At 36.9% G+C, this 14,055-nt stretch overlaps 1 protein-coding gene across 1 annotated transcript; it reads right to left on the reverse strand.

The window, feature by feature from the left end:
* Window positions 1-2,687: 2,687 nt before the first annotated feature.
* On the reverse strand, window positions 2,688-12,403 carry LOC120733780 (5-hydroxytryptamine receptor 3C-like). Its single transcript, XM_040032192.1, has 10 exons — window positions 12,107-12,403; window positions 9,317-9,380; window positions 8,312-8,475; window positions 7,964-8,008; window positions 7,576-7,682; window positions 6,859-7,028; window positions 6,573-6,736; window positions 5,599-5,809; window positions 3,701-3,910; window positions 2,688-3,608 (listed from the first exon to the last, which is right to left on the reverse strand). Exons 1-10 carry the CDS (start codon window positions 12,107-12,109, stop codon window positions 3,334-3,336), a joined length of 1,413 nt encoding a protein of 470 aa, XP_039888126.1. The 5' UTR covers window positions 12,110-12,403; the 3' UTR covers window positions 2,688-3,333.
* Between the last annotated feature and the right edge of the window lie 1,652 nt (window positions 12,404-14,055).

Genomic DNA, 14,055 nt, shown 5'->3' on the forward strand with positions numbered 1-14,055 from the left:
TAGTACTCAGGGTTGTAACATCATATACAAAATCACACCTCATATGCTTAACATAGTCTGTCCATTTAGACCATATTCCGTAGAAGGTATCCCTCTGAAGTTTAAGAGAAAATGACACTTTTTCCATCGTATAGATCTCTTGTACAGAATGTATCCAGTCTTCTATCGTTGGTGGTTCAGGCTTAAGCCATCTTCTCGTAAGAGGCTTTTTACTTGTGGCCAGAAGGATATACAGGAGTCTTCTGTCATTGGAATTCAGTTTATCCACTGGTGCATTGCACAAAAATATGGTCTCAAAAGTTGAAGGAAAAACAAATGAAAAAACATTTTGTAAATGATCATGGATTAGAGACCAATACTGGCGAATAACTTTACAGTCCCAAACCTTTAACGCGTTTTATTATGCAAACAGTCACAATGGCAGATTATTTCAGTCTGTTTGAGGTCACTGAGGCCTCGTGAATAGATTAAAAAACAAACACACAAACCAAAAATCACCAACAAAAATAGCAGTAAATAGAAAACTGTGGTCTATGCAATGTGTCACAAACACATACAGGGTAGCACAGAACTTGTTTTTCACACCTACAGTAACCGTTCACCCATTTTGTTTTTCAGCACCTCCACCTGTGGGAGCAGCAGTCTTTTCCGATACCCTTCGGTGTGTACTGTGCTAATGATCCACACAATTATTTTTGGATTTATGCTTTTTTGAAAACCTATGACAGGCTCTGACCCTGATACATAGCTTAAAATAAAATGTACGATTCTTAAATTGTACATTTTGTCATAAACAAAGACAAGAACAAGGACCCAAGGTGCCAGTCAAGAAAGACACCCCTACTTCAAAACTCACACCTTCAAGCTTGAATGAAGTTTGCATCTGTCCACGTGGACAAACCAAACACTTTCTAGAGAACATTTTTATGGTCAGACAAGACAAAGATTGAACTATTTGGCCTCAATAACAAGCGGTGTGTTTGGAGTAAAGGTGAGACTTTGAAACCAAAGAACACTAAACCGTCAACCATGATAGTGGTAGCAAAATACTCTGGTGCTGTTATGCTACCAGTAGTACTTGTAGATAACACAAATGGACGGAATATTCAAACGGAAGACCACCTTCAAATTATTTAACTTTACTACAAATCAACAGCTAGATGTTTGCAACACATTTCAATGTTCCCAAAGGATAATGAAAGCAAACACACATCAACACTAGTTTTGGAATACATAAAGCAGACTAACATTAAGCTTCACCATCCAAGTCAGGAAACTAACCACTATCAAATCTGCCAAAAAGAGTAATCAATTATCTTGAATTATCCCCAACCCATATGGAAAAGAAATAGGAAAAACTTATAAAAGACTTGCATCAGATGTGGCCTACTTCATATAGTGAATCATATAAGACTTATATGATTTACTCATGAAAGTGGCCACTTTCATATATTGTTTTAGTAAGTATCCAAAACATACAAGTTTCATTTATATAATTTTTCTAGGGATCTTATATCTGTGTTCACTCTTGTATGCTTTTCATACAAGTTTCACACAAGACATATACAAACTTTATAAGATTTATATATTTCTTTTCCATATGGGAAGGCTTGTTGATGGCTGCACAAAACCACACAAAAAGATATATAACCAAAAATTAGTGGGGGTGGCTATTTATATTCGACTGTGTGTGTATACTCTTAACCCTGTGTGGATTAGAGAAAATCCAAAATTAATTCTAACTTGTTGTTTTTAAAAGTCATTAAAGATGTATGATGTAGAACTCTTGGAAGGCTCAAATTACCCCGATAATCAGGTTCATAATGAAATTATATATTAAACTACTAGTCAGGCAAGTGTGAAATGAAACACAGAAAAGTAACATTTTGAATATTGTAAACACTTGCTAAATCAATAAATTCAGCATATTATAATCCTTTTTTTAACCAGATGAACTCTGTGGATGACTGATCTGGTGATTTCATCTGAAGCCAGACACAGTGGTTATAAAGCAGACAGAAGACAAGATTCATGACTAATAGATGGTCAACGACCAACCCAATTCCTTCAACACGCTGTCCCCCAGGTGTGGTTGGATGGGTGTGAGGGTTTCTCTAGATGCGCATATACTCTGCAGATCTGTTAATGAGAAGCTGTCTGTCTTCATGTTGCTAAATATAATGTACTGAGTGAACTGCAGTTAACTTTTCCAAATGGCATTGTATTTTTACTTTTTGTATTTAAATTGAATTTCTTTATAATTCCAAAGGATATTAATCAGTGGGATACCAGTAGTGAAATTTTAAATGCTGTTTAATCAATTACACCATCCATTCATGTATTTTAAACAGAGATGAGAAGACAGGCTTCCATACACTTCCATAACTCAACCAAACAAAAGAAAACAACAACAATCTGAGCAAGTATTGCACTTTTTCCATCTCAGTTGCTTGTTAAAATTAATTGTAAACTGCAAAACTGACAACTAACTGACCAAGGCTGACAGCTTTTTTATTATTATGTCATAATAATGTAATGACATGCTAGTAATGCTAAACTTTTAAAGTCAAGGTCTTTTTAATTCTAAGATTAAATAAGACAGAAATTTACCACTAACTTTGGAATTAAACACAAAATAACAAACAGCAAAGAAAATGTGAGAAAGACCTTTAATATTTTCACACAAATACAAAACAAAAGCTCATACTACTTACACAAGATCAGAAATTCTTAATAGTAAGTAATAGAGTAAAGGTAAAGGCAACAAGTAATTGATACTTAACACATAAAATATTAATTTTTGTCAAACGATATTTAGCTGTTTGTAGGTCACGCCGTATATATTAGCAGCTTAATGTATGCCAGCTTCGGTCTTTCTACCCTTTGTAACTGACATATGTCATGGACCTGGATCTTTGACCCAGTATTTTCAGCTTTTCATTTTGGACCTTTTGTTACTTTTGATTTTGAGAGATGGTGTTATTTTTATGGTGTTTTGTTTCTGGTGTTATTTCCTGTGTTTCCAATAATTAGTTCTTTATGAAATTATGTTAGTTCTCTTCCCAGTCTCGTCTGTGTCTGGTCCTCAGCGTTTCTTTTGGAAGTCAGTTTTGAATCCATGTTTGTCTACCTTTCTGCCTCCCAAGTCTCCAAGTTCATTTGTCTTAGTCCTGGTCTCAGTGTTTGTTACTTCCTAATTTATTTTGAAAGTCTCTTGTCCCATCTGTGTTATGTTCAGTTTTGCTGTCTCATTGTGGGCGTGATGTTAAATATTATTTGAAAACTAAAAGTTAATGCAAAGAGTTTAAAGAACAGACAAGCTAAAAAGTTAAGTTAGGCTGCATTGTATGAAACCACCCAGATAATGATGATGGTAATGAAGCTGACTGTTATGAAGATGATGTAAAGGATGAACAGCAGGCGGTCTATGATTAAACCTATCTGGATCCATTCCTCTGTGCTCAGGCTTTTGCTCAGATGCTGCTCCACCTGAAGGCGGACGGCCTGGAGGACTCTGCCCAGGCTCCTCAGCTCTTGCAGGGTTTTGTCCTCACCCAGTGGCCCCTTCTGCTCCAGAGTCTTGGATTCCTCTGTCACTGGAGAGGAGACTGGCATTTTGTATTGCAGAGAAAACAACAGAGAAAATTATGTCAGCTTTGGCATTTTTTAAGAACTTGCTCATCCCGACATTCTATCCTACCTTTTGTGACCGGATTTTGGATCACTGTGTCGTTCCGATCTCTGGGCTTTGGAGGAAGGCATACTAGTCGACCCAGGATTTTAAGAAAAAGCACTCTGATCCAGCGAGGAGCTCGAGAATAGTTAGACGAACCGCAGAGGAAGTTTGTAATGACGATAGTTTCCAGTAGACTAGCCACCATCATAGCCAGGCACATAGAAAGGAAAACATCTAATAACAATGAGAATAATAGTAGAGAAATAATTAATGTCAATATTTTGCAGACAAATACAAGTTAAATCCAGACAAAAACCTTTAAAACTAAAAAAAGGACATGGAGATGGAGGAAGACAGAGAGAGATACATTCCTTCAGTTCACTGTAAAGAGTGTTGCATAACTAATAATGTTTAACTGTAGGGATGTGTGCAACTATTTGATTAGACAATTCATTTTCAGTATTGTCACTAATTGATACCAGAGGTACTTGTTGTTTAATCTCATTATTAAAATTTTAATTGATGCCTAATGTCGGTAAATTGTTGTGTCCAAAAATATGTTGTTGTTGAGAAACGTCAACAAGGTTTTTAATCTAGGCCTGATCTTGTTACCACTATTATTGTGAAATATTTTAAAAGCAAATGATTGTGAATACAAATGGCAGAAATTAGCTCTCAGTGGGTCGATGGGCTCTCACTTAGTCAATTGGTAGGGGCTCAAAATAGAGCCGCTACTCCTCCATATTGAAAAGTCGCTAGTTGAGGCATTTGCCTCCTGGGTAAACTGTTCCAGCTGGGCATCTCCTACCAGGAGAAAGCCCCCGGGATACCCAGGACACACTGGAGCGATTTAATCTCGTGACTGGCCTGGGAATACCTCAATCTTTCCATGGATAAGCAGTAGTGATGTGCGATACCACTGATTTCCTTTCCGATCCGATACCAAGTAATATTCAGGCTTGGTATCGATGATACTGATCCGATACCGATACTTTGTACAAAAGCTTGTTTTATTTATTGTATCTCAAATAATAGCGTCATAATGATTACAGGACATCAGATTACTTGTTCTTATCACTTAATAATGCAGAGGTCATCATATAGAAATAAAAAAACTGAAGTTGTGCGCTATTTGAACACCTTGCCTGCCTGCAGCACTAAAGGACTCCGTGAGAGACGTCTGTCTCGCCCTAGCAGCACCTGTCCCTCTCCTCCTCTTCAGTTCGCCTCAACATACGCTCGTCATATTCTGTGATATGATTTACTCTGAGGTGTTTGACACGGTTAGTGATGTTGCCACAACCATACATGCCAACCATCCCGAATTTCAGTGCCCCTCCCGAAAATCTCCCGGAGCCACCATTCTCCCGAATTTCTCCCGATTTTCCACCCGGGCAACAAAAGTGAAAACCATATCGCAGAATTCATAGCACGACCCAGCCAATTCCAGTTTCCAACAATGATGGCAGCTACTTAGTTTTAATATTACTCTTATTTCTCTTTCTGGGTCGCAAAAAAACTTTTTAACATATTTTCAGGTGAGAATGTAGCTGTGTAAACTTCAAATATCTGAGCCGACCGACACATCGTCTTCAAACCCCGCGGCCTTTCACTACTCGGGTTAAACATGATATATAAGTCACTTTGATAACTTAAAAATGTTATTGTTTGGCTTTTTCAGTGTTTTATTTGTTCGTGAGTAAATCGGTTTGGCTGAGATTAAAGTTATTAGATTAGATTAAATTAAATTTAACTTTATTAATCCCTCGGGAGGGTTCCTCCGGGGTTTTCACACAGCTGAATAAACGTTAAACAGAAAACTAATTAAACAAAGTGTTTTTGTATTTGTATACCCTTTTGTATTTGGGCCAAAGAGTCACATTGGGAATAAGTGTATACCAATCAAGACAATGTAAACTTACTTATGAGAGGTATGGCATTTCCAGTGGCAGGCAGCAGGTCATTCATCATGAGCAGGAAGACGGTGTAGCCCAGGATCAGTGTCATCTTGAATGAAGACCGGTCAGCATCATTGGGAGGTAAGATGAAGCTGAAGAGGTCCACAGTGATGAGGAAGCAGCTAGGGAGCAGGAGGTTCGCTACATACAGCATGGCCTGGCGCCGCAATGAGATCTGCAGCAAAGTGGATTTAACTAATCTCACATAGCTCTTTGTGCTTTGATTATACAGTACCTCATACATATACAATAGTTAAATGACAAGGCCCATAAATTTGCAGATATAACTTAATTGTGAAATGGTTTCCCCATCTTAAGTGTGTAAAACAAAGCCTTTCAATCTGTTTACTCTGGTAGAGAACTAGTTATGATCAGAATACTTGTGGCAGCAGGTAATGAAGTTTCTTTTTATTAGTAACTAAACAAATGAACTGCAATTAACCCATATGGAAAATAAATAGAAAAAACTTATAAAAGACATGCATCAGATTTGGCTTGCTTCATATAGTGAATCATGTAAGGCTTATATGATTTACTCATGAAAGTGGCCACTTTCTCATTACTTTCATATATTGTTTTAGTAAGTATCCAAAACATACAAGTTTCATTTATATAATTTTTCAAGGGATCTTATATCTGTTTTCACTCTTGTATGCTTTTCATACAAGTTTCACACAAAACAGATACAAACTTTATAAGATTTATATATTTCTTTTCCATATGGGAAACTGCAACTATACACCCAAATTCTTTATATACATGAAGCAATATATCCTAGGTTCCTATCAAATATACAAACAATAGAGTCAAATGGTAATGAAGAGAAAACTCTTGTTTCTGATTACTTCCTGAAAGAACTTGTCTTCTGTTTTCTTATAGTATGAATAAGTAAATCATACAATAACATTATATTTTTACAGTGCAATGCAGTTTCTTACATAGAAGCGAATTTCATCGTAAGAGCCCGATGCTGTAGATGGTAGTGTGTATTTCTTTGCTGCAATTCCAATTAATTCCCATTCACCCATAGTTGCCATCTTAGATTTAGAGTATTCAGTCATCCTCTCTGGAGTCTCTGTCAGGTAAAGCTGCAGAGCATTACCTGCATGGAAAACAGTCAAAGTCAGATAAAACCATATACATATAAATAAAAAAATAGCTTTAAAGACTAATCCACTCAATTCACCAGGATTGCTCGTGATACATCCTCGTGGTTATACTTACTCTTGAGTGTGTATGAGTTGAATGATAAAGTGCAGTTCTGAATGTCAAATGGAAACAAGTAGATGTCAAGCTTGCAGGAGGTGATGGCTTTGATAGGCTGTGAATCACTCACAGTACCATCAGAAAGCAGGTAGGCATATGGCACCTTTGGAGCTGTGTTTTCATCCATGCTGCAGGAAGATAAAAGACATTAATTGAAGTCAGATATCTACATGGAAGAAATAGAAAATGTATGGAGAAATAGCTTAAACTGGACTGTAGCCTATATTGATTTTCACCAGAAGTGATAACCAGGTATGATAATAATTCAAAGACTTGAGAAACGTGCAGCCTAATAATAAGTGACTTATTATTGTTAAATTATCTGCTTCTTTCTGTCTGCTAAATATTATAGGAGGCAGATGATAAGGATTATACCTTTATATAGCGGATAGTGTTACCAAGCCGCTCTATTGTCCTGTGCATGCCATTATGATTTTTTTTTTTTGTACAATGAAACCAACTGGAGTCACAAGCCCCATGTTTTCTGACAAAATTCTACACATAAACTGTACCTTTGTAGTTTCACTTGTATGCACTTTCTCCATTTTTTCTTTCCTACTTAGCAGAGTTAGCTCTTTATTGGCTAATGATGCTTCAGAGCTAGTTCTCAAGATCATAAAAATACATAAAAAAGAAACTGATTGTAATCTGTGAATTGTTGACGATAGGACTTACAATTCATTGATTATTATATCTGGTAGCCAGAGATTTGTTCTTGGAACAGACATCCGACTAGTTCCGCACTCTTCTGGGTCCCATTTGGTAAATTCATTTCGCCATTTCTGCAACAAAGAAACCCAAGAGTCTGACACCGTCCTTCTTCTTTTTAACTTTCTCTCTGTATTATTTTACGGTCTTTACCTTACAATGTAAAGAAACTTGAGGCAACTATTGTTGTGATTTGGGGCTATATAAATAAAACTGTACTAAACTGAAAGTCACTAGTGGATTTGACCTTCTACTGCTATTTTGGGACAAAACTTACACTGTGATCCCTAAAAACGTTTTCATGGATAGAAATCAGCATTATTGCTTGAAAACTTACTATGAAGAAACTACTTACAAAATCTTGCCAGAGAAATGTTTTGAGGAGTTGAGCTTTCTCATTCTGAAAAAGAAGATTTTTATCCATAACTGGATAGTTTTACTGAACCTTAATGTCTGTAGAGCACATACTGAACTGAATCATTCATTTGTCTTAATTATTGATGTTCAGATGTATTATACTTATTCATTTTGATTTAAAACTCAAATTAAAAATATGTGGAATGAGAGGGAGACAACATTTTTAAAAAAGCCTCTCATGAGAAGTTTCTTTTGACCATTTTATGCTCTTTATCTTGTACAGTATGCAGAAAAGCACATGCGACCATTACTGAATTGATTTTAAGTTAATAAAGGTGTTATTTACCACTCCCAAAATGCCAAACACAGTTAAAGAAATGCCAATGTTGGTGACGGTTGTTATGTTCACCACAGGTCGAATGGCGTTCAGGTTGAAGACTGGCTTAAGGGCCTCCAGCATTGAAGGTGAATCAGGGTTAGAGCAGTTCAGCAAGGTGGAGCTGTACTGAGCTACAAAGGATAGAAGAAATGTGCCCTTATGATTTATATAGGTGACTTGACATTTGCTTCACTATCTAGGAGCAGATATGTTTTTTTGCCCCAAATGAATAAATGGCCCTAGCAAAGCATCAGAAACCCACATAAACATTTGTGTGAAATGAAGAACCATAACCCTGAACCTCAATGTATACAGTGGTTCGGTTTGGATGAACAATTACGACTGGTAATGTTTTGTGCAATTTTGAATTTTTTCGTCAAAATGTTTTTCAACCCTACATTTAGGTGAAAGCAGAGTACAGAGTAAACATTGATTAACATTACAGTAAAAGTCCCACTTAATTTATTGCAAGTTTTCTTAATATCTAAATATCATGCCTCATTTTTAAAAATACAAACGAGGCATGATCAGTCTAAATGTGTCTAAATCTAAACGTGATTTTATTCAGTGTTCAGATTTCCGAAGATTTTGAATATTTTGTTTTTAATCCAGCCATAGAAAATCTTTAAAATGTGGACACGAACGCACATTTCTGACTAAATGTGTGATTTGGACATGTTTTGGCTAAACTGTCATTGTGAGTTATGCTAACAAAATAAACAAGTCACGTCCCTGACCCTGGATTAACAGACAAAATAAAAAGTTCTAATGCTGAACCATTACCATGCATACAATCATTTGCATATTTTTTAGTATTTTGGATAACTGACTTGAATGAAAACTGTAAGAAAATCAACACACAAAAATTGATTTAAAAATGTAAATCAAGGAATTAATCACATAAAAGATGTGTATACATTTTTAAGACAAATCAAGTTGATTCATTTTATACATTTTAGCAGCTGTACTTACCGTTCACAAGCAGAGATATGAAGATGAATAGAAGCTTAGAAGGTCTTACTTTCAGCAGGCAGCACTAAAAACATTAAAATTACATCAAAACAGGTTGTCAGTTTCAGTGGTGTGCAAGTGGTGAGGAATGCCTGCAAAGATTCTTAGTGGCATTTTAAGTGTTTTTTAATGATTACATCTCTTCTTTTTCTTCGTCTGTTTCAAAAATCTGATACATATCCCCAACAGTAGAAAAAGATATTTCAAGATATGAAATAAATATTTTTATTTAAGACAAAACAGAAAATAATGTTTTTCACTTTTAATGTAACACTGCCTTTATTGTTTTAAGAAAATCATCACAATTAATTCAAAAACCATTCAAACTGAACCAGGGCATGGGTAAACGAGGGAACACACCACAGGAGGGAACACAGCTGAGTGTGATCCAAATAACAAGACAGGGAGAAGCAAATCTGAACAGGACGCACACAGGACAGGAGACTAACTTAGTAAAACAGGAAGTATGGGAAACACACAGAGACAGAGATACAGTGGGGCAAAAAAGTATTTAGTCAGCCACCGATTGTGCAAGTTCCCCCACTTAAAATGATGACAGAGGTCAGTAATTTGCACCAGAGGTACACTTCAACTGTGAGAGACAGAATGTGAAAAAAAAATCCATGAATTCACATGGTAGGATTTGTAAAGAATTTATTCGTAAATCAGGGTGGAAAATAAGTATTTGGTCACCTCAAACAAGGAAAATCTCTGGCTCTCACAGACCTGTAACGTCTTCTGTAAGAAGCTTTTCTGTCCCCCACTCGTTACCTGTATGAATGGCACCTGTTTGAACTCATCATCTGTATAAAAGACACCTGTCCACAGCCTCAAACAGTCAGACTCCAAACTCCGCCATGGCCAAGACCAAAGAGCTTTCGAAGGACACCAGGAAAAGTATTGTAGACCTGCACCAGACTGGGAAGAGTGAATCTACAATAGGCAAGCAGCTTGGTGTGAAAAAATCAACTGTGGGAGCAATCATCAGAAAATGGAAGACATACAAGACCACTGATAATCTCCCTCGATCTGGGGCTCCATGCAAGATCTCATCCCGTGGGGTCAAAATGATCATGAGAACGGTGAGCAAAGATCCCAGAACCACACGGGGGGACCTGGTGAATGACCTGCAGAGAGCTGGGACCAAAGTAACAAAGGTCACCATCAGTAACACACTACAACGGCAGGGAATCAAATCCCGCAGTGCCAGACGTGTTCCGCTGCTGAAGCCAGTGCATGTCCAGGCCCGTCTGAAGTTTGCCAGAGAGCACATGGATGATACAGCAGAGGATTGGGAGAATGTCATGTGGTCAGATGAAACCAAAGTAGAACTTTTTGGTATAAACTCAACTCGTCGTGTTTGGAGGGAGACGAATACTGAGTTGCATCCCAAGAACACCATACCTACTGTGAAGCATGGGGGTGGAAACATCATGCTATGGGGCTGTTTTTCTGCCAAGGGGACAGGACGACTGATCCGTGTTAAGGACAGAATGAATGGGGCCATGTATCGTGAGATTTTGAGCCAAAACCTCCTTCCATCAGTGAGAACTTTGAAGATGAAACGAGGCTGGGTCTTCCAACATGACAATGATCCAAAACACACCGCCCGGGCAACAAAGGAGTGGCTCCGTAAGAAGCATTTGAAAGTCCTGGCAGTGGCCTAGCCAGTCTCCAGACCTCAACCCCATAGAAAATCTGTGGCGGGAGTTGAAAGTCCGTGTTGCTCGGCGACAGCCCCAAAACATCACTGCTCTCGAGAAGATCTGCATGGAGGAATGGGCCAAAATACCAGCTACTGTGTGTGCAAACCTGGTGAAGACCTATAGTAAACGTTTGACCTCTGTTATTGCCAACAAAGGTTATGTTACAAAGTATTGAGTTGTATTTTTGTTATTGACCAAATACTTATTTTCCACCCTGATTTACGAATAAATTCTTTACAAATCCTACCATGTGGATTCATGGATTTTTTTTTCACATTCTGTCTCTCACAGTTGAAGTGTACCTCTGGTGCAAATTACTGACCTCTGTCATCATTTTAGGTGGGGGAACTTGCACAATCGGTGGCTGACTAAATACTTTTTTGCCCCACTGTATATATTCATGTTTTAGATTACTTGGGTTAAGTGCTGCACTGTAACATGACATTATATCAATGATATTCTTAAGTTGCAGGAAAACTGCAAAATTACCTTTGTTAACTGGTAATATTTTGTAAACATATTACCTATAGTATCAGGAAAATACAGAAATATGCTTAGGGGTTTTCAGGATATCACAACATTATAAATGTTTTCAGTCTTATAAAAAACTTGACTATTCAAGAAATTTGAACTACCATAAGATTCAGCAACCATACTTTATGTTGTTTTTTTCCGCATTCATCAAACAAGCGTTTACTGCATAAAAGTCATTTTACGCTTGTTAACACTCTTCTGCTAAAGCCTTTTCTTTTCCTATTTTTTGAGTGATGAGCATGCTTTATGATTGTATATGCACCCAAAAATGATAAAAATATTTGAATATCAATTCTTATCTATGCACCCATTTTCAAACGCTCTAAGGATATTACTCAAAATTAAGTAAACATTCATGTCACTAGCATAAATTGGGACCTCTAAAACATAGCAGCCGGCTACTAACAGTATGTAACCCAGCAAAGAAGCTGATTGAGACGAAAAGAACGCAGAGGCCAAACAAAAGGCAGTTTTTACTTATTAGTAACATAAAGACAAGAATATTTCTTACCATGATGTTGCAAGTGAAATTGTATTCTTGCTGTTCTGAGAAGTTTGTCTTCAAACTACTACAGAATATTTATCTTCTTTAAAGAATTGTCACATTCAAAACATTTTGCTGTCAGATGCATTAGTGAGCAGCTACAGTGCAAAAGTATGTCTGTAGCTTGCCTGGGAAACTAACTCTTGCCCCTCTCAAAGTCAGCCTTCATGACCAAGATATACATATTGTCACTAAACAAAGATTGATTTGGCGGATTTGGAGAAACCACGGGCAAATGATGTGGAGCAGGAAAAACTAGGCATGGCAGGGCAGCTGCTTTGGCTGTATGTGTTTTGAGACAAAGTGTAGATAAACCACGGTTAATGTGGTTTTCAAGTCAGTGTGTGACATCAGTGCCACACCTGCTTTGCTCACAAGAAAATGAGAGTAACCGTTGAGAAAGGTGGTGGTTTCAAAACCTCCTACCAGTGAAGCATTGTCATTTTTTATAACACGGTAATTAAAATTCACCAGTTTTGTGAGAACATAAAATCATCTGTGTGATAGTTTACATTGTTTTCCTGTTAATAGTAATAATAACTTTATTTGTACAGCTGTTTTTAAAACACATTTTGAAGTGCTTCACAGTTTTGACCTTATTGCAGTATGGATTTTAAATAAAACCAATCTACATCATTAAAATTACATCTACAGTCGACCCCTGCCTATTCGCAGTGCAGCATTCGCAGATTCACAGAGATTCACTCTAAATTATTTGCGGAATATTTGCCTATTCGCTGTATCTAAAATATTCACTAATTATTTTCAATTTATTTTCATGACTAAATACATTTTGGATGACAAAAACATTCAAATATTAATAATAATAATAATAATAATAATGGATTGGATTTATATAGCGCTTTTCAAGGCACCCAAAGCGCTTTACAATACCACTATTCATTCACTCTCACATTCACACACAGGTGCAGGCAGCTACAGTTGTAGCCACAGCTGCCCTGGGGCAGACTGACAGAAGCGAGGCTGCCATATTGCACCATAATAGGAGTATTAACAAGCCACTAAATTATCCCATCCACCCTTTTATCATTGTTTTATTTTCAGTGCAAGTAGCTGTAGTCCCATCCCAAATATTTTCTGACAACAGCATTCAGGTACTGTTGGAATTTATTTATTTTTTTATCAGGGTTAGAGCAGTGCAGCATAGTTGAGCTGTACTGAGCTGCAAAGAAAAGGTAAGATGGCGCCGCCATTGCGTGCAATAGGTCGGCAGCCTTAACATGAAATTTCCCCTTGTGGGACTAATAAAGGTATTTTATCTTATCTTATCTTAAGTCCAGTTAACTGTCAAAATCCAAAAATGTCACACTATCCTTTAATAGGTGTTATAATCTGGCTCTTTGACATCGATTTTGCAATTTTGAATTACTATTATAAGAAACATAAATAAATGTGTATTAGCATGTTATACGAGCTTTAGTTACCATGCATGAGCAGCAAGATGAAGATGAATAGAAGCTTCGAAGGCTTGACTTTCTGCGGGCAGCACTAAAAACATTAAAGCTGTGTTAAAAGTGGTTGTCAGCTTGAGTGGTGTGATAGTGGTGCGGGCATCTTTTTAAAGACAATTATTACAGGTCATTAAGAAAGTCACCATTGAAATTTAACCTAACTGTTAAACCATGACCTTAATTGTTAGATCAGGTTAACTGTTGTTGTTTTTGTTCATTCACAGACAACGTTATATATCAAAATAGATGATGAAAAACAGGATCTTTTCTGTTATTTATTCTAGGTGAACCGCTGATAGCAATAGCTTTAGTTTCTAAATGTATTAGAAAACTGACATATTATTTGCAAAATTATGTCTGATGTAAATCAAAAACTGAATGAAATTTTGGGATAGTTTTATTTTGTATACAATGGTTCCCTCTGATTAAAAATTATTCAGTAAC

The sequence above is a fragment of the Simochromis diagramma genome, unplaced genomic scaffold, assembly GCF_900408965.1.
Source record: "Simochromis diagramma unplaced genomic scaffold, fSimDia1.1 OVJJ01000334.1, whole genome shotgun sequence".
Lineage (NCBI taxonomy): Eukaryota > Metazoa > Chordata > Actinopteri > Cichliformes > Cichlidae > Simochromis > Simochromis diagramma.

Excerpts from the sequence above, each read along its gene's own strand:
- LOC120733780 (XM_040032192.1), bottom strand. Across the intron at positions 8,009-8,311 it reads TGTTTGGCATTTTGGGAGTG|AATGAGAAAGCTCAACTCCT; the intron begins GTAAATAACACC and ends CTTCTTTTTCAG. Across the intron at positions 7,029-7,575 it reads GATATAATAATCAATGAATT|CATGGATGAAAACACAGCTC; the intron begins GTAAGTCCTATC and ends ATCTTCCTGCAG.